This window comes from Echinops telfairi, unplaced genomic scaffold, assembly GCF_000313985.2.
Source record: "Echinops telfairi isolate 266 unplaced genomic scaffold, ASM31398v2 ScPeMD7_8;HRSCAF=38, whole genome shotgun sequence".
In the NCBI taxonomy this organism is placed as follows: Eukaryota; Metazoa; Chordata; class Mammalia; order Afrosoricida; family Tenrecidae; genus Echinops; species Echinops telfairi.
Window position 1 is genome coordinate 920,834 of NW_022103905.1, and position 18,346 is coordinate 939,179.

Below are 18,346 nucleotides of genomic sequence, written 5' to 3' on the forward strand. Positions count from 1 at the left end.
CCTCCTTGCCACTGATTTTGGATCACTTGTTCCCTTGTCTCTGGGTTGGTCAGCACCACCTCCTTTCCCCCAGCTCCCCCTCTCCCATTTCCCCCGGAACCATCGGTCCTGTTGTTTTTTCCTCCAGACCGTTCATCCAGCCTATCTTATCTAGATGGACCTGCAGAGATAATATGCCCACAAAAAAACAAGACATAGCTAAAAAAAGTGACAAAAGAAAACAAAATGATGACCAAAAAGTGACAAAAAATGAAGAAATAGATAAAAAAGAAAAAGAAGAAAAACCTGTAAATAGTTCAAGGTCTGTTTGTTGACCTCTAGGAGTGTCCTCCAGTTGAGTCCAATGGGGTGCCATGCCCTGGCCCCAAAGTCTATCCTTGGCACTCCCTCAGGACCTCCCTGCTCTGCTCCCCCAGCTGCTCTGCTGCACGCCCTTAGTGTTTTGCCTCGGTGTGGTGGGCTCACACTGTGGCTCCAATAGGGCCATGAGTCAGCAAGGGAGAGCCAATTGTTAAGAAAGAAATTTATATATATGTATATATTTTCATGATGTTAAAATTTATTAGGAAAGTTAACAGATTATAATTCAGAACCAGAAATGCTCAGGGTACAGTTTTCTTTGGTCAGCATAGGCTCTTTTCAGCTGTGACCACAGGCATACTCCCCCTGGTCCTCAGTCTCTCAGCCATGCAGCCCTTGGGCTCGTACCTGCTCAGACAGCATTACAAACTCTTTTAACATTGCCAGTAAATGCCCAAAGGGAAGAAAAAAAGATTGTTAAAAATGATATCTTAGGTGAATGTTTATTAGATTACCTTTAACAATTGGTTTGGGGATTGTTCTGTGCTCTTGGTTAGTTTTCACCCTGTGTCTGTGTCCGCATTCTTTCCTTTCTGCTTGTTCTGTTTCTGTTTGTTAGTCTGGGAGACTAGAGAAACATATTCATAGACACTCATATGTGTATAAGAGCTTTATCAAGTAGAAAGAGAATGTTTTGAGAATGATGATGGCCACAAATGTACTTGACACAATGGATGGATTATCATAGGAGTTGTACTAGCCCCCAATAAAATGATTTTTTTAAAAAAAGAGTTTTATATATGAGTAATTGTACATTAAGAAAACATCCCAAGTCTATACGTTTGATATTAGCCCATATGTCTGATACCAACCTATAAAGTCCTCTTCAGACTCATGAAACACAGGCAATGATGCTGAATGCAGGAAGATAACAGGCCATTGGATGGGAAGTCTTGTGGATCCAGTGGCGCTGTAAGCATCTCAGTGCTGGCAGGGGTCTTCACATGGCTCCTCCAGCTCAGGTACTACAGTAGTTCCATGTGTCATATTAGCTGCAATGTCTCCCAGGGAAGTGAACATGTGTCCTGCCTCCAGCGAGCTATGTATCTCCTTAGCACCTCCAAATGAGGTCATCAAGCTACGACCTGATTGACAGGCTAGACTCTACCCCTTCACTCTGAATCTTCAAATTGACACCAGATTATTTAACTACCACACTGTTGATCTAGCTTCCCTGCCCCTCCTTTCTTTTCCTTTTTGCTTTTGGATTGAGTGCCTCATGTAGTTCATTGTTTAAAGGGGGCATATTGCATGGGAAAATAAGGAAAGAGGATTTCTTCATTTTAAAAAGGCTTTTCATACAAAGGCCCCTGTTTTCTGATTTTATTAAATTTTAGTTTGCTCTTAGAGAATCTATAATTTTAGAAGAAAGTATTCTTTTTTAAGTGATGAAGGTTTTATTATAGTCATTACTACCCGTGGGATCCAGCCCACATCTAGATGGGTCCTAAGGGATGGTTGCGTAATGGAAGGGAAGAAATTAAGAGGCAGACAAAAGTTTTGGGATGCTTACCTCTTCCAGGGTATCTGGAATCAGGTCTAGAGGGGAGAGAGCAAATGTATTCTTACACCAAATTATATAGTCTCAGGGTATGCAGCCCCCTTAATTTTAGGTAACTATATCCTTAACCAAGTGGGCAGTGCCTTAAATGCTAGGGGTCCCTGAGTTCACTGGAGGAGTAACTTAACCCCAATGTTGAGGCTATCTAAGGGGAAGGCACTGTCCCCTGAGCAGGGAGTGCAATTGCAACATGCCTGCTCCTACAGATAAATCTTAAATCTGAGAATAAAGAGTGTGTGGATATCTGCATGCACTCTCTTCCTGGTCCTCAGTTTTCCATAGTTACCACGTAGGGATATTTTTAATTGTGTGTCACATGAGGGGCTGTGTGTTCTCTCTGCTTTGGGATATGACATGTCTCCTTTATAATCACTTGGAAGACTTTCAGAAAAAATTTTTTAATGGTTTCTATTTTTAATATTTTCTGCTTTCCTTTTTTTCTAAATAATTTTATTCAGGGCTCATACAACTCTTATCACAATCCATACATTTATCAATTGTATGAAGCACATTTGTTCATTCATCACCCTCATCATTCTCGAAACATTTGCTCTCCACCTAAGCCCCTGGCATCAACTCCTCATTTTCCCCACCTCCCTCATGAACCCTTGATAATTTATAAATTATTATTTTGTCATATCTTGCACTGTCCGACGTCTCCCTTCACCACTTTTCTGTTGTCCATCCTCCAGGGAGGGGGTCACATGTAGATCCTTGTAATCGGTTCCCCCTTTCCATCCTACCTTCCCTTGACCCACCTGGCATCACTGCTCTCACCACTGGTCCTGAAGGGATCATCTGCCCTGGATTCCCTGTGTTTCCAATTCCTATCTGTACCACTGTATATCCTCTGGTCTAGCTGGATTTGTAAGGTAGAATTGGGATCATGATAGTGGGTGGGGAGGAAGCATTTAGGAATTAGAGGAAAATTGTATGTTTCATCATTGCTACATCACACCCTGACTGGCTCGTCTCCTCCCTGCGCCTCCATTAGGGGATTTCCAGTTGCTTACAGATGGGCTTTGGGTCTCCACTCCGCACTCCCCCTTATTCACAATGATACGATTTTTTGTTCTGATGATGCCTGATACCTGATCCCTTCGACACCTCTTGATCACACAGGCTGGTGTGCTTCTTCCATGTGGGCTTTGTTGCTTCTGAGCTAGATGGTCCCTTGTTTACCTTCAAACCTTTAACAACCCAGATACTATATCTTTTGATAGCCAGGCACCATCATCTTTCTTCACCACATTTGCTTATGCACCTATTTGTCTTCAGCGATCGTATCGGGGAGGTGAGCACACATATGATTTTTTTGTTCTTTGATGCCTGATAACTGATCCCTTCGGCACCTCATGATCACGCAGGCTGGTGTGCTTCTTATAGGTGGGCTTTGTTGCTTCAGAAAACTATTTTAATGATCATGGTTCTATCTTGAGATAAGTCTTGATTTTGCAGTTTAGTTTCAAATGCAGTCCTTTCCCTTTGTCTATAAAGCACATGGAAATGTCTATGGCCATTTGCCTGCCCCCACCCCCCATCCCCACCCCCACCCCCCGTCCCTTTACCTCTTTTTGATGACAGATTTTCTATGTTGTGAATACTCACATTCACCTTATTAGCTCCTGCCCTGGTTCTAGTCAGCAGAGGAAATGGAGAGGGAGCACTTCACAAGGGAGAGGGGCAGGAAGCCGATATACCCAGTTAGGGGGAGTGCACTGAGCCAGCTCCGGGAAGACGTCAGGCAGATGAGGCCTGACAGCTAGCCACACAGCTGTCGCGTGTAACCGTGGTGACTGCTGGCTGGAGGGATCAGGGCAACTGATAGACTCGAGTGGGCTCATAGTGAGAGAGCGTGGGAGATGGGGATGGCAGCGGGTGACCTGGTTTACCTGTGAAGGGCAGGAGAGCAAACCAGGCTGTAGTTGAGGGAAGGTGAGGCTAACTTTTGCATGTTTAATGCTAAGAAGGACCCAGTGAAGATGGAGCGGGAGAACCAGCGGAGAAGAGAGATGAGTAGTGAAAGGCCCCTGAGAAGTGGCAGAGCGGGAGCCCCGGTGTGTTTTATAACGTGTTGAAGCAGGCGAGGAGGGCAGGGCAGGGCTTCCCCTGCTGGTGCTCACCCCCGCATGTCTTTGAAGTATTGATCAGTAAGAGCTCGCAGCTCTTGTTCATTGAGTCTGTTCAGAACTCAGGCACAAAACATTGTTGCTCCTGGAGGGCCTTCCTCTCCTTTGCTGCCTTCCACCTCACCAAACGTGAGTGTCCCAAAGTCTGCACAGCTAACTCTTGCCAGTCTTGCCTCCAAGGAGCACTCTGGCTTTACTTCTTCCAAGACAGATCCATTTGTCCTTTTAGCAGTCCACGCTACTTTCGATGTTCTTCTCCAGCACCACAATTCACATTCTTCGGTCCTCTTTAGTCAATGTTCAAGTTTCACATGCACATGAGGCAATGGAAAATACCATGGCTTGGGCACCTTAGTCTTCAACGTAACATCTGCAGCTTGTCTTTTGATCTCTTGACTGCTGCTTCTGTGAGCATTGATTGTGGATCCAAGCAAGACAAAATCCTTGACAACTGATAGAAGTGAGATAACGGGAAAAAGAAAAAAAGTGAGATCATGGGTGGCTGTTACACCCAACTGAGGCCAAGGGTCGTTGCCTTCCAGGAACTGAGAGATGTGAGAGTGAAGGTGGGGGCACTGTGACTGGGGTTCAGATCCAGAGGATCATCCCATCTGAATCCAACTTGAGACCTTCGGCCAAGGGTTAAACCGGCCATAGCTTATCCTCCTCCCAGCCTTGTATCTACCCCTTGGATTCTGTCTGCGGCGTGGTTTCCACAGACTGCTACACTCAGCAGCAGGCAGAGCACCTGGCACTGCTCCAACCCCAGTGGAGTCTCCTATCGGCCCCCTTTGGTGCATGCAGCTTAGAGGTGAGGAGAGATCTATTGTCCAGGGCCTGGTTTCCAGGGCTGTTGGCCTCTGAATTCAAATGTAGGGACAGTCTGTCCATGTGAGCCACCATGCGGGATGTTGCTTTCTGGTTTTGCCCTGAGCATTCTGTTATTCAGGGGGACACAAACCTGTCCGATTCAAGAGAGCCCTGGCTTGGGGACGGGCGGGGTCGCTGTGCCGAGAGGAACAGTCGCCTGTGCCTGGCTGGACCCTCCTGGAAGAGCTCAGCCTATGGTGAGTGGCTGGGAGGGGCGTTCAGGAATTTGACGGGCTGATCCTAGGGAGTCCCTGTCCCTGTTGGGGATGCTGCTTTCCAAAGTTCCTGAAGTCGGTGCTGTCTGACTATAGGCCCCAGAGCCTCTCTGGGCAGTTGCTGCTGCTCCCCATCCAGCCTGTCCAGCTTGGGGACCTGCTTCTCCTCCTCCTACCAGGACCTGGCCAAACACATCGTGGACACCTCCATGACTGACGTGAGTAACCGCTGCCCGGGGCCCTGGGCCAGGCATGGAGAAGGGAAGAGGAAGGAGGACAAGAAGGGGCAGGTCCGGGCCACCAGACTGAGATGGGTGCCTCTGGTGACGCTCCATCTTGGGGAAAGAAAGGGGCTTTCCATACACGCCGGCGACTGCCCAGCCCAGGGGCCCACTAAGTTGCGTGTGGTCACTCTGCCCCCAGGTGATGGCTGCTTGCTCGGATAATCTGCACAATCTCTTCATCCGCCAGGCAGCTGCTGGCTGGAAGTAAGTGTCTAGGCGCCGTGTCTCCTCCCAGGCTCGGCCCATTGTCCTGCTTGGCGTCACCGCCCTGGCTTCCCTCAGGCTGCCAGCCCAGCTTCCTCACCCGAGCGCTGTCCTCAGCTATCAGGGTGAAGAGCAGGGGGTGCAGCTTTACTACAAGGTGTTTTCTTCCACGCGGCATGGCTTCCTGGGGGCAGGCATGGTGGGCCAGCCCCTGCCTCAGGTGTGGACGGCAGTGAGTGACCCCACTCTGTGGCCCCTGTATCACAAGCCCATCCAGAGTGCGAGGCTTCACCAGCGGGTGACCAACAGCGTCAGCCTGGGTGAGTCTGGGGCCTGGCACTCAGACTAGGTCTCTTAGCCATAGGTTTGGCTTGGGGGTGGGATGGCAGCATTGGGTTCTCGGCTGGGAAGGGCTCAGCCTGGTGACTGACTTGCATGCCCTGCCCTGCCCCGCCCCGCCCCACAGTGTACCTGGTGTGTGGCACAGGCCTGTATGCGTGGAAGCAGCCTCGGGATTTCTGCTGTGTCTGTGTGGAAGCCAGCGAGGTACCTGCCTTCCTGGTGGCAACAAGGCTGTGGGAAGAGCTTGGGGGGTGGGGGGGTAGGGAATGCCTTCAGCAGGGACCCCTAGGAAAGGGAGGACTGGTCAGGTGGGCCTCGTGTGTCGGGGCGCATGGAGCCTTCTCATGGGCAGGCGCACACCCTTCTCTGTTCACAGGGGCCCCTGTCTATCATGGCAGTGCAGTCTGTGTACGACAGGTCCATGCCACGGCCCAGCAGAGAAGTGGTGCGAGGGGAGATCCTGCCCAGTGCCTGGATCCTGCAGCCTCTCACCCTGGGCGGGAAGGAGGTCACCAGAGTCGTTTACTTGGCCCAGGTACAACCAGCTCCCCAAGTGTCCAGCCTCCCCGGCCAAGCCTTGATTTGATCTGTTGAGCTAGTGACCCAGTGACCCTTTGGCCAAAGGACAATTCTTGAGAGCTGCAGACTGAAGGGCTTCTTGGGTCAGCAGTTGAAGGGGTGGGGGGCGGTTTGAGCTGATCCACCTTTCTGTAGCCGCTGGCCCTCCAGCAGCTCTGGCTGCTCCCAGGGTCCTTGAGGTAGATGGCTCACGGCCAGTTAAAAGCAGCAGCTTCAGCAGAGGGAGATGACCCGTTTGTCTGGCTGTCCCCTCGCATCCTGGCATGAGCTCTGCCCACTGCCAGCTCCCTGTGGCGCAAGCGCACCCTGGCACGCTGAGTCCGTTTGCAGCCTGGAAACCCCCCACCCCTTGCTTTATTTCAGGTAGAACTTGGTGCTCCAGGCTTCCCCGCACAGCTCCTCAATTCCTGTAGCAAGCAGCAGCCACTGGTCATCGCCAGGCTGGCTTCCTTTCTCGGCAGTTAGCATTGGGCCAGCTGGATAACGGTGCTGCTAAGCCTCGGGCCCAGGATGTTGCAGACAGGGGCTGTGGCAGCTCCTTTCTGGACCCCATTGTGAGAAGATCCCAAGGCGGCCTGCTGGGGCTGCCTGGACAGACAAGACAGCCCACCCTCACTCACAAAGCCCAACTTGGTCACAGCTGGTGCCACCACAGAGCAAAGGCCTGAGCCCTGGGCACCCGGGTGAAGGAAGCTCAGTTCGCTTTGTGTGCTCACTTCCCAGGCCACAGCCTGGACTGGCGCAGGCCGCAGAGCTGGGGTCTGTGCAGCTCGGGCCAGCCTTGGCCAGGACACCCAAGGGGCTCCAGAGCTAATGAACTGCCCTGTGGGCTGGGGCATTAGAAAAGGGTTTCCAAGAAAACAGCTGCACAAACCAGAAAGTGGATTCAGAATCTTTTCTCCCTGACTTTCCCCACCCGTTTGCAAACAGCTTTATTGTTACTCTGTGGGTTTTCCTCCTCAGGCCTTTGCATCAGTCAGGAGAGCGGAGCAGCGCTCTGCTCAGAGACCCAAGCAAGGGCCAGCGAGGCCCCCTGCTAACATAGGGTTGGGCGGGGCGGGTCGTGGAGGGGCTGCAGATTCAAACTGTCCCTTTGGAGGGAGAGGCTGCCCCTCCTTATGCCCAGGCCTCGGGGCACCACGGGGGTATCTCACGAGTCTTCAGGGCTGCTGAAGTTTTTTTTTTGGAGGGGGGCACATGGGGACCAAGAAAATGTGGTTAAAAAGCCTGTTTTCTCTAAGTGCAGCAGATGGTTTTCTAAATGTTTGCAGGTTTTTTATGACCTCAGATTATATATATTTTTGCTTTTATTTTTGTTTTGTAACATTTGACCTACTTAAACACCCTATTTATGTACTCCCTTTCCTTCCATATAAACCTCTCGCTGAGATGATTGACCAAGGTCAGAACCCTGGCAAAGGAAACCTTGTGTACTGTATGTATTCAGTGCGATCTACTTGGGTGGCATCCTGGGCTCAACATGGAGGTTGGGGTGAGGGCACCTGCCCTCCATTTGCTGCTTGCCCACATGGGGTGCTTTGTGAGGAAGGGGGATCCAGTGCCCATGAGGTCTGGGAAGAGGAGCATGGACAGTGAGCCATGTGAGAGCCTCAATGCATGTTTCTGGCAATTTGGAGCCATGTTCACGGAAGCTGATTTTGTAGCAAAAGGTGATCTGGGACCGAGTGAAGGCAGATTTCCGACAGGGTTGTGAAGGACTTGAAACGTGGGTGGCTGGACCCATCGCTACAGCTTCTGGGGCCCAAGTGCTTGTGTTTCTAACAGGTTTCCAAGCTGATGCTGCTTGTTCAGTCAACAGAACAGTCTAATCCTTCCTTTACGAGTGCCGGGCACAGGATGCTGGTCTCTCCAGTTTTTACCTTATTGCCTAAGAAAGCGACCAGCAGAAAGGTGCCCGAATCTGTAGTTCATTTCTATTCCTAGTCCGCAGCATTTCCGGGCAGGCTGTGATCAGCAGCTGTGGAGCAGCCCAACTATACGGCTTCTCTGTGACTCAAGGCCATCTTCCTCGCTCCTGTCTGGCCCACTTTACCCGCAGCGGTCCCGCCAGGAGTGCGGTAAAGTGGCCACCCTGCTGCCACAGAGACGCCTAACTCGTGCCTGAGCTCCCACACTTACTGGTTAGCTCCTCAGTCAACTGTAGTGCGCTTTGATTAGGAAATTTTATTAGGAAATACTAGGAAAAAAATGAGACCTGTTAATGGTGTGACTGGGGCAGCACTGAGAGCAAGACGTGATCTGACTCGTAGGTGCCAGGGCCTCTAGTCCCCTGAGCAGCAGTCCTTTTAGCAGGCCAGCGTCCACTGTGCTGAAGGCCTCTAACACTTATGCACACACACAGCTATAAGCCCCTCCAGGAAGCTGCCTGTGATCTGTGTACGTGTTGCCACATTGGAAAAAGAATGGGGTTAAAAGGAAAGAACTTAGTGCACTTTCAAAGTAATGGGATTTTGCTTGGTCTTGACCAACGACTTGAACGGGAGTAGCTCTGGCCTACCTTCGTGGTACACAGCCAGTCCAGTCATCTCATGAAATTAACATGTATGGCACCAGGGGTAAAGAAAAGGGTTTATTCTGAAAAACTCAAAATAACCTGTGAGTGCAGGTGAGTCCTCTCTTTCTCTGTTGCGCCATTTTAAGGAGATGGCTCCTGGCGCTAAGAAATGTGGACTCAAAGTTCATGCTTCAACCTTCCTCACAGGAAGTTTTTTGCTTCTGTCATGATTTCCCCAAAACACAGTTTTAAGGAGAATATGCTTGGGGTAGCAGCAAGTGGGGCTTGAAGGCTCCTGGGCTACCAAGCCCACACCTATCATTTCTTTTCACATTCCAAATGATAAACGCCCCAGCCCTCTTCTCCAGGTATCCGGCTGGAAGGGTCGCAGGCGCTGGTGGGTGTTAGCAGCCGAATATCCGTCCGTCCTTCACATCTAAGTAGGCACTCTGGTCCCATCAGATGGTCTGTCCACCCACTACCCGGCTCCCAGCAAGGGTTGGAGTGGTGCTGCACTCTTCCTGAGGCACGGTCAGGCAGGCTTCCTGGCTCCCAGCCCATAGCTGGGCCACCTTCATCCTAGCTCTGAGCCAGCACCGTCCCCCGGTTCGGTTGCACCAGCTCACAAGTCCTTAGCTGTGGTTCTGACACATGAGGCTCAACTAGAAACAGGTTGAACAAGGTTGCTAACTCTTTAGCAAAGTCCTAGAACAAGAATAAGGCAGATATAATTCTGGAAGGGTTCCATACTTCCTACTAAAAAGCCTTAAGTAACTTGAGTAGGAGCCTCATAGTGCAGAGAGTTAAGCTCTGAAAGGCAGGCAGGTCAAACCCACCAGCAGCCTTCTTCAAGTTGCGCTAGCTCAGAAACCCTTTGGGGCAGTTTTACTCTGTCCTAGAAGGCTGCTGTTGGAACCCGTGGGTTTGGTTCTGAAAACCAGTGACGGGAAGCCCTAGCTGATAGCTTTTCCTGGTTGCCTTCTACACGGAAATGGACTCCACACCTCGCCTCAAAGCGCTCGCTCGTGGGGAAGGTGGCGTTGGTCTGCACGGCGCTATGGCGGGAGTGTGAGCCCCCGTCCTGTGAACATGACAAGGTTATTCCGATCTGGGAAGGTTCTGTGCTCAGGCCTGCCGCCATCACTTTCCACTGGTACGCCCTTCACCAGTCCTCACAGACAGACTCACGTTTGTTTCAGGTGGTCCTTAGGACCAGACTCCCCCCTTGAGGTTCAGAGGCAGGGCTCCTTACCCCAGGCCCCTGGGCCTCATGGAGGCTGCCCAGGCAGGCGTCGACCTCCATCCGGCCCATCAGACCCGTTTCGATCAGCTGCTGGAGCAAGAAGAGCAGCAGGTCCCACTGCAAAACAGGGAAGGGGCCGGTCAGGGCGGGCCCGTGGGGAGAAGTGCGCCAGGACCCTGAGCGAAAGGACCGAGTGAGTCAGGTGGAGACCAGAGGGAACGAAGGAGAGCAGCTCACTCTAGGGGAGAAGGTGGTGGCCACGCACACACACCGCTTCCTCCCACCCGGCCCTGACTCACCTCTCTGGGCCGGTTGGCAGCCAAGAGCCCCACATTTCTTGGCCTGAGCAGCAGCTGCAGAGGGACGGGCACCTGGAAGTTGTCCTTCCACAGGGCAAGCAGCATGCGCAGAAGCCTCCGTGCCTGCCCTCGATCTAGCCTGGGCTGTGGGGGGGGCCCAAGGATGGGAATCTGGTCTGCAACTAGGGGAAAAGGAAGCCGAGCTTTGAGAGTGGTGTTTTCCTCCCAGCCAGCTCACAACAGGGCAGTGAGGGAGACAGGAAGCATACCAAGCAGGGATGCCAACTCTACCGAGCACTTGGCCAGATGCTGCTCCGCAGGTGGGCACAGGAACTGTGGAGAAAGGGAAGCCCCAGACGTGAGTGAGCCCTGTCCTTGGAGCAGCGCCCCCGTGTGCTGAGTACCATGGCTCACCTGGCGGCACCGTAGTGTCTGGCCCAGCTGGCCAAGGAGCTGCTCCAGGTGCTCCGGGGACACTCCCTCTTCAGGGTCTCGGGGCCCCACAGCCAGCGAGAGCACGTCCTGCAGAGAGCAGGAAGTGGGGGCTGAGTGAGGCCCCACGGGGAGCAGGGTGCCAGAGAATGAGGGGGGTGGGGTCAGCCAATGGAGAGGCAGAGGAAAAGGAAGATGGGGCCAAGGTGCCCAAGGGCAGGACAGCACAGCTGGGAGAAGCACCCCGGTGAACAACAGAAGAGGGCCCGGATGGAGCAGGTAAGCAGGAGACCACGATGCTGAGAAGGCAGGGCAGACCTCACTCAACCTGGGACCAAACTGTCCCTACCCAGTCCCAGAGGCCACCTCATTCTTAAAAGCATTTAGAGGAGCCTCTGAATCACCTGTCCTGTCGGATTCACAGTTTTAGCCTCTCTACCCTCCCTACATGCCCCCAACCCTTCCTGATGGAAATCCGTGTGTCTACGTGCAAAACGCGTCTAATTTCAGTCACAGGGCTTTCCAATATCCATACCGAGTGTCTGCTCTGGAGTAAATATTTCAGCCTTTGTGGCCACACCTGACTGTCACCACAAGGGCAGCCCTGGACCAGGGGGTGGATCGAGCCAGGGCCCTGCTCTGTGCCTGCCTGCATGGCTCAATTTGAAAGGACGATTACTGCCGGCACAGACCGCTTCTGAAACTATAGCCCACTTCCTGGGTGACAGCCACTTGGAGACCTTCCTACCACTGAACAGCCCGTGGAAGATGCGTGCAGTCAGAATGAAACGTGAGTTAGCGGCACACCCCCGGAGGCTCTCCACATAAAGGCAGACGCTGATGGGAGACAGGAAGAGAGCAGGGAGAGGGAGCAGGGAAGCCAAAGGGAGTAGGGTAGTTGTGTACTTTGATCTCGGAGATGAGGTGGGAGGGGAGGGGAGCATGGTGCTCACAGGCACAGGGACAGCCCCTCCGCTCCCCCCGGGCAGCTGGCTCAGGACCTTGGGCTCGGAGAGTACGACTCACTGCCGACTTCACCTCTCTCCTGATCAACGCTGAGGGCAGAGCGAGAACAGAAGTCACTGCCCATGGAGCGCGAGGGTCCCAAGGGCTTGGGGTCCCATCTTGCCAAATGTTTCTCTAGCCCCCCTCCAGCCCGCTTCTGACAATGTGGTCCTGACATTCCTGCTCCTGGGCCTCACCTGTGATGTTGGCCGACAACCAAGCACAGGCTTTTTCGGTTGCCAGCCCCACAGCAATGTTCTCTGCGCTGCTCCGTACCTGTGGTACAGAGGGACCTCGGTCACACCCACCATGCAACCACGTAGCACCTCCCTCTCCCACGACCTGGGAGGGGGGCACTTACAGCTGCAGGGGTCTCCTCCGGGAGCAGCGCCCGCACTGCTTCAGGACTCTTCTTCTGGCAGAATCTGGGAGGAGGCAGGGCGGATGGTGAGGAGAGAGGGCACTGTGTGCACGCCCCTTCACCAATAGGGGAGGGGAGGAGAAGTGGCAGACAAGTGCAGAGGGGAGGACAGGACAAAGGGAGTGTGAAAGGGGTGTTGCGAGGGGCAAACAGGTGGTGTTCCTTACTCCCGTCCTTGGGCCAGTGCTTGGGCCCCTTGGGGGCACAGCTGGGAACAAAGCATTTCTAGCAGCTGGGCTGGATCTCCCCCATCCTGCCCCTGCATCCCCAGCCGCTCCTGGAGCAGTGCCTCTGCCTGGTGCACCAGGTCTGCCACCAGCGTGGCCCTGTGGCAAGGACAGCAAAGGGGAGCAGACTTCTGTGAAGAATGTTAGCAGTTTGGCCCCCTCCCAACGCCCCCCCGGTTTGCAACAAGGGGATGAAATGGACCCTCTGGCAGCTGCCCCTCCGCCATCCCGTACTTGATATGTTTGACACAGTTGGACCCAATTCTCTCGGCCACAAACTCCACAGTCCTGCGCAGGGAGGGCGGCTGGTTGTGGAAAAAGGCCTCTGCCAGCTGTGCCTGGGGAGGGAGGAGGCAGTGCAGTCAGGGAGGGCTTCCTTCCACCCAAGTCTCCTCTCTCCCACTGGGCTGGCCCCTCACCTGCAGCCCCTGCGTAGTCTGGGGAAGATGGGCTCCCAGGCTGGTGGTGGTGGTGGGGGTGATTTTCCTCACGAAGCCCCCACTCCGCCCGCTGCTCCCCGATACCCAGGAAGCAAGCAGTTTCCGGAGCTCTCCTGCATCAGGGAAGCCACGTTCTTAATTACAACCAAGCAGCTCGGGTATAAAGCGCTGGTAGCGAGGCTGAGCGGCACACAGGAAGCAGGCGCATTCTGGGTTCTCACCGATGTAAGGGCAGCAGGTATAGAGCAGCTGCTGGTCCACCACAGGCATGCTATCCTGGGGGAGAAGAGGCCAGGGCTGGAAGCGCCGCAGGGTCCCCCCTCCCAGTGCAGAGAAGACACAGGGATTCATCCTTCCAGATCAGCCCACCCCCTCTGGCTGGACCCCAACACTCACCAAACCATTTTCTGAGGCTCCTGTGTCCACTTCAAAGGCATCCCACTGACCCTCCTCCAGAAAGAACAGGTCCTCAGGGACAGTGGGGATCTGAGAGGGGAGAAGGGCAAAAGCGCTTCAGCCAGGTCCTCAGAAACCCATCAACCTTGGAACCCCAGGTTCAAAGCAACCTTCCCGATTCCCACACCTTCTGGCCCCGACCTCGCCCAGACTCAGACACTGTCCCTCTCCCCTCTTCTCCAACCTGGAAAAGCCAGCCCAGGACAGCGAGCAGTAGCAGCTTGTTGAGGGCACACATCTCCCCGTCACTCTGCTTGGACAGGACCAAGCTCCTACAAGGCAAATGGGGGCTATTCAGACACAGGGCTAGTGCTGAGTGCAGTCAGTCTGCACAGACGTGCACACACATCCGCCAGGCCACAGGGGACGCTCAATGGACTGGCCAGTCTGCCTTCCTTCTGCAGCTTGGCTTGGTGCCCTATCTGGCTTTCTAAAGAGCAGGTTCTCCACCGCACTCTCCCGCCCTCGGCTGCAGCCTGCCCAGCTCCTCTCTCTACTCACCGATGCAGCTGCAGCAGGAGGCTGAAGGCACTCCGGTAGTAGTCCAGCAGGGGCACAATGTGGTCGGCGAAGGAAAGGAACTCCACGAGCCAGGGCACAATGAGCACCGCCCGGCGGGCCCCCAGCCCCTGCTGCAGCAGAGTCAGCACGTCCAGGACCGGAGGGACCTGCTGGGGCCAGTGCCCAGTCAGTGGATGCCCTGGGTGGGGCTGGGTCATGCCCTCTAACCTGCCTGGTTTCCTGAATGGCCAAGGAAACCAATCAACTGCCATGTCTTGCTGCTCCTCCCAGCTCCTGCCTGGCCGGGAGTCCCCACTCACCTGGTTCCTGAGGGCCAAGATAGAGTCCTGAAGTTCCCGGGTGGGCGGTGGTTCAGGGCCCCGATAGGGCAAGAAAGCCACAAAGCCCAGGAATTTAGCCAGAAGCCGCAGGCTGAGCAGCACCACAGCAAACTGCCTCCGCTCACCCTGCAGAAAACAAGTGGAGAGAAGAGGTCCAAAGGACAAGGCTTCCGGAGCTCCAAGTCTGCCATAAAGTCATCTGAAAAACACCCCTTGCCGCCTCGGTCAGGCCCACAGAAGGTCTCCCTCCCTCCCTCCTTGTGTCTAACCTGCCAGTCCACGTCTGACTCCCCATCCTCGTCACTCGGCTCATGAGGAGGCAGGACAAGGCTGTTCAGCTCCCGGATCTTCAAGCTCAAACTATCCATGAGATGCTGATTAAATTGGAAGCTAACAGGGGGACAGAGAAGGGAGACATCGGCAGATGTAGGAAGGAAGAGAGGGGAGAGGTATTCCCAATGGAAGGACCAACAGAGTAAGTAGAGGAGAGTAAGAGGCCCCAAGACATGGAGGGGGAAGAGAGAGAGGAGAGAGACCACAAGAGAGCAAGCGAGCAGACTCTCTCTGAGCCTGTCCTGTTCCCTGCAGGCAAAGGAGCTGGGCCTCTCATGGCCCCACCCTCAGCCCCCCAGGACACAGCCTTTACCTGTTGGCACTCAAGATGAAGTCCCTGAAGAAACCTTGGCAACCTGGGAAGGTGGGGGGTGGGCAGGGCCCCCCACTGCTCTGAGGAGCCACAAGTCTTTCCTGTAGACGCCGTAATCGCCCCAACTTGTCAGCTCCTAGCATACTTAACACATCTGGAGCCTCGCCCAAGACTGTGCCCCCAGCCCCACCTGGGCTCTGACACATCTGGTCAGGGATAGGGAGGAGAGAAGGAAAAAAATTTAAAATTAAGTTGGAGGACTGAACAAAATCTAAGTAGATACTAACAAATACATAGCGGGAGAAAGATGTGGCTCGGTGCTCTGAGAACGATCTCCATTCTCAGAAACTTGACCCGGTGGGGCTGCTGCGAGTTGAATGGACTCCGGCAGGGAGGTTTGGTTTAACAAGTGTTTATGCAAATGCCGACCCGAAGCCACACACTTGAGGCACAAACTTTCTTAGTAGGGATTACAGTCTGTTTATTGATGAAAAGCCACAACAGAACCTTGGGCTCAGTATTTGCTCATCTGATCCCTAGGCTTGAGAGAGCACTCCAGCTCCCAGAATGGCATCCACCAACAAGAAGAACACAGGCTCAACACCACCACCTGCCCCCTCCGCCAACCAAGCAGCTGTCTGCCCCGCCCTCCGGAGCCTGCCTGCCCACTGTGGGCTGCCTGCCCACTCCTGGGCTTACCTGGATAAGTTGCTTTTGGAAGAGCCGGACAAAGTGACTGTGGCTGCAGGCTGCAGAGAGCTGCCCCATCATGGCTCTAAGTGACAGGCAGCAGAAAGGAGAGTGAGGAAAGGAAATAAGGGTCCTCCAAGCTTCCCAGGGATCTGAGCAAAGGCCAGGAGGCTAGAGATACATTTAACCTAATAGAGAAACACCCCACCCCATCTTGTATACAGTAACCACCAGAGTTTAATGACCTGGGCGGAGGAGGCTAGAACCCTGGACAGCGAATGTTCCTTCAATGTCCTAGTTACCCAAGTATGCAATGTGATCAGATTCTCCCAAACTAGAAGATGCAGAAAGTAGGTTTTTGGAAAGGTCTCACTAGTGGCCTGGCTCAAAACTTAAGCCACCTGAATTAGGGAGCTTTTCACTTTTCTAAATATTCTCAATCAGAGGACAAGGAACCAGAAGAGCAAATGACTGGAGAAGTTAAAGGGGGTTGAAGTTTGCAGCTTTGGCCAGCAAGGGTTGGAGTAGAACACTTTCCAATCAGTTTCTCAAGCACCAGCAGGAACCAGACCAAGCACTCACCTGATTCTGCTGCCCAAGCCCTTCTCGAAGTCCCAGCCAGGCTCCTCATGGTGATCTTCCCACTCCCGAAGCACCTCGTAAAACACATCCCTGACAGACACACACGAAGGCCTGATCAGCCAAGGCACAGCTGCCTGACACTCATTCCCAAGGCAGGGGTATGAAACTTAGTGGCCAAATTCCAGTTCCTATGAGAACTCCACAGCTGCCTGTGCCGGGCTGCAATACCTCATTCCCAGGACCCGCCTTCATTACCTTTGTTTTTTAAAGGTGTGAAAGGCTCGGTCACTGGAGAAATTGGCACGATTGTCAGTTTCTGGCTGAAAGGAGACAGCCTGAGCAGAGGGTGGCATCACCACAGAGACCTAAAAGACAGCAGTGACATTAAGAACCAGGCCTGCAGGGGTCAGGCGGAGAAAACGTCACCCCTACCCAGAGCTAGCCCATGTGACACGTAAGTGGTGTGAGCTATAAAGGCTGGGGAGGGCCAGGGTCAGGCAGTTGGTACCTTGGCAGCACTGCCCTCGTAGGCAGCTCGCAGGCGGCCTTGCAGAGCTGGTGAGAAACACAGGAGCCGCTCATTCTCAGCCAACAGCTTCAAGGTCCCTTTGTCCAGGTAGCAGAGAACCCTGCAAGGGGCAAGAGCAGATGTAAACGAGACGGCAATAGCTACAAAGAGGAAGCTAGGCCCTGCATATGTGGAGCACGGGGTAGAGAGGGACAAGGCCCAGAGAGGTTAAGATGGAGCCACTGCCTCCAACAGAGATGATGGGCAGAAAAGGGGAGGGCATGACCCCTCACAGAGCAGGAAGCAGGAGCACAAGGCTGAAATGTTACACAGAAATGCAAAAGTCAGCTGTCAGGACCACAGCAGGCAGCCTGACTCTCTTAGGGGCTACACGCATAAGCGTGACACAAAGTCACAGGTGACAAAGGTCTGGGTTGAGCACTAGCATGCACCATAAGAGGCCAGAGAGCACAGCAGCCAGTGGGAATGAGGCTTAACCGGCACCTAGGAAAACTCACTGAAACTGCCGTTCTAGAACCTGCACTGCAAAGAAGACACAGTCATGGACACTCTGGAACAGCGGGCTCTCCAAGGACTCTGGAATGAGAGCTGCAAAACTGTCAGGGAAGACCTTCTCAATTCCCAGGTACCACTTCTCCAAAGGGGGCTTGCCTACTGACCGGGGGTGCCTGGGCTTGGCTCAGGGTCTTTCTCCTTGGCAGCCACCATCCTGCGGACAGTTAAGAGCTGAAGGACGAAGAAAAGCTCCAAGAAGAGGTTTGGGACCAGATTTTCTAGAGATAAAGAGAAGCCCAGGCTATTGGGCATCATTCGGAGCCAAGGCTGTTTTCTGTACCTCACCAATCCTGCCATCCACTCCACCTTCCTTTGCCCTCACTCACCAGCAATGCATGAGGAGTAGACAAGGGCTATCAGCTTCAGACGCTGGCGGGAAGACACTCTGGCAGGGTCTGCGGGTTCAGCTGAGAGGCTTCCCGTTCGGCTGGGCAGGGGAGACCCCAATTCAGGGGTGGGGTAGGCGGGCATTGGTGACTGTGGCTGCTGCTTAGAGCTATGGGGACAGAGGGTGGTGGAGTGGGACTATGAGCAGTCAGCATGGCTTCCCCTCCAGTCACACTCCAGTCCTTCCAGAGAGGGCCCCGGGGCAGGGTGGGGGTGGGGGCTTGGCAAGGCTCATACCGCTCCTTCCTCAGCATCTCCCGCTCCTCCTGCAGACCTCTGCACCCTGGGGGAAGGCCAAGGCCCCAAGGGCTAGTGTCCAGGGCTGAGGGCTGGGGACTGGGGGCACAGTTGATGGGGGGTGAGGTGAAGCACGTCTTGGGCTTGGAGAGTGACCGCTCTTCGCTCACCGGAGTTGGATTGATCCTGCGCGAAGGCTTCGTCCTGCTGAGTGGCCACGGGTTTTTCTCAGATGCCACCCCTGCCCTCCTCGGGAGCCCACTTTCCCCACCGACGCTCTCCCTCGCGCACGCGCG

General features: G+C 54.0%; 2 protein-coding genes across 2 annotated transcripts in view; one reads left to right on the forward strand and one right to left on the reverse strand.

Annotated features, from left to right (window-relative positions):
- STARD9 (StAR related lipid transfer domain containing 9) overlaps positions 1 to 7,968 on the forward strand; it is a 136,228-nt gene extending 128,260 nt beyond the window's left edge. The window contains exons 27-33 of the mRNA XM_045286451.1: positions 5,000 to 5,117; positions 5,232 to 5,353; positions 5,559 to 5,623; positions 5,741 to 5,943; positions 6,090 to 6,169; positions 6,342 to 6,500; positions 6,908 to 7,968. Coding sequence (XP_045142386.1) covers positions 5,000 to 5,117; positions 5,232 to 5,353; positions 5,559 to 5,623; positions 5,741 to 5,943; positions 6,090 to 6,169; positions 6,342 to 6,500; positions 6,908 to 7,009 — 849 coding nt within the window. The 3' untranslated portion in view covers positions 7,010 to 7,968. The remainder of the gene's footprint in view (positions 1 to 4,999; positions 5,118 to 5,231; positions 5,354 to 5,558; positions 5,624 to 5,740; positions 5,944 to 6,089; positions 6,170 to 6,341; positions 6,501 to 6,907) is intronic.
- Positions 7,969 to 9,121: 1,153 nt separating this feature from the next.
- CDAN1 (codanin 1) overlaps positions 9,122 to 18,346 on the reverse strand; it is a 10,926-nt gene continuing 1,701 nt past the window's right edge. The window contains exons 3-28 of the mRNA XM_045286456.1: positions 18,051 to 18,332; positions 17,753 to 17,922; positions 17,531 to 17,644; positions 17,369 to 17,447; positions 16,851 to 16,971; positions 16,598 to 16,707; positions 16,343 to 16,432; positions 15,770 to 15,845; positions 15,071 to 15,276; positions 14,694 to 14,814; positions 14,404 to 14,550; positions 14,084 to 14,250; positions 13,767 to 13,854; positions 13,523 to 13,612; positions 13,348 to 13,402; positions 13,106 to 13,239; positions 12,921 to 13,024; positions 12,627 to 12,785; positions 12,400 to 12,463; positions 12,236 to 12,314; positions 11,940 to 12,088; positions 11,016 to 11,123; positions 10,871 to 10,934; positions 10,602 to 10,783; positions 10,312 to 10,419; positions 9,122 to 9,764 (exon numbers count right to left, since the gene is read on the reverse strand). Coding sequence (XP_045142391.1) covers positions 9,639 to 9,764; positions 10,312 to 10,419; positions 10,602 to 10,783; positions 10,871 to 10,934; positions 11,016 to 11,123; positions 11,940 to 12,088; positions 12,236 to 12,314; positions 12,400 to 12,463; positions 12,627 to 12,785; positions 12,921 to 13,024; positions 13,106 to 13,239; positions 13,348 to 13,402; positions 13,523 to 13,612; positions 13,767 to 13,854; positions 14,084 to 14,250; positions 14,404 to 14,550; positions 14,694 to 14,814; positions 15,071 to 15,276; positions 15,770 to 15,845; positions 16,343 to 16,432; positions 16,598 to 16,707; positions 16,851 to 16,971; positions 17,369 to 17,447; positions 17,531 to 17,644; positions 17,753 to 17,922; positions 18,051 to 18,332 — 3,193 coding nt within the window. The 3' untranslated portion in view covers positions 9,122 to 9,638. The remainder of the gene's footprint in view (positions 9,765 to 10,311; positions 10,420 to 10,601; positions 10,784 to 10,870; positions 10,935 to 11,015; positions 11,124 to 11,939; positions 12,089 to 12,235; positions 12,315 to 12,399; positions 12,464 to 12,626; positions 12,786 to 12,920; positions 13,025 to 13,105; positions 13,240 to 13,347; positions 13,403 to 13,522; positions 13,613 to 13,766; positions 13,855 to 14,083; positions 14,251 to 14,403; positions 14,551 to 14,693; positions 14,815 to 15,070; positions 15,277 to 15,769; positions 15,846 to 16,342; positions 16,433 to 16,597; positions 16,708 to 16,850; positions 16,972 to 17,368; positions 17,448 to 17,530; positions 17,645 to 17,752; positions 17,923 to 18,050; positions 18,333 to 18,346) is intronic.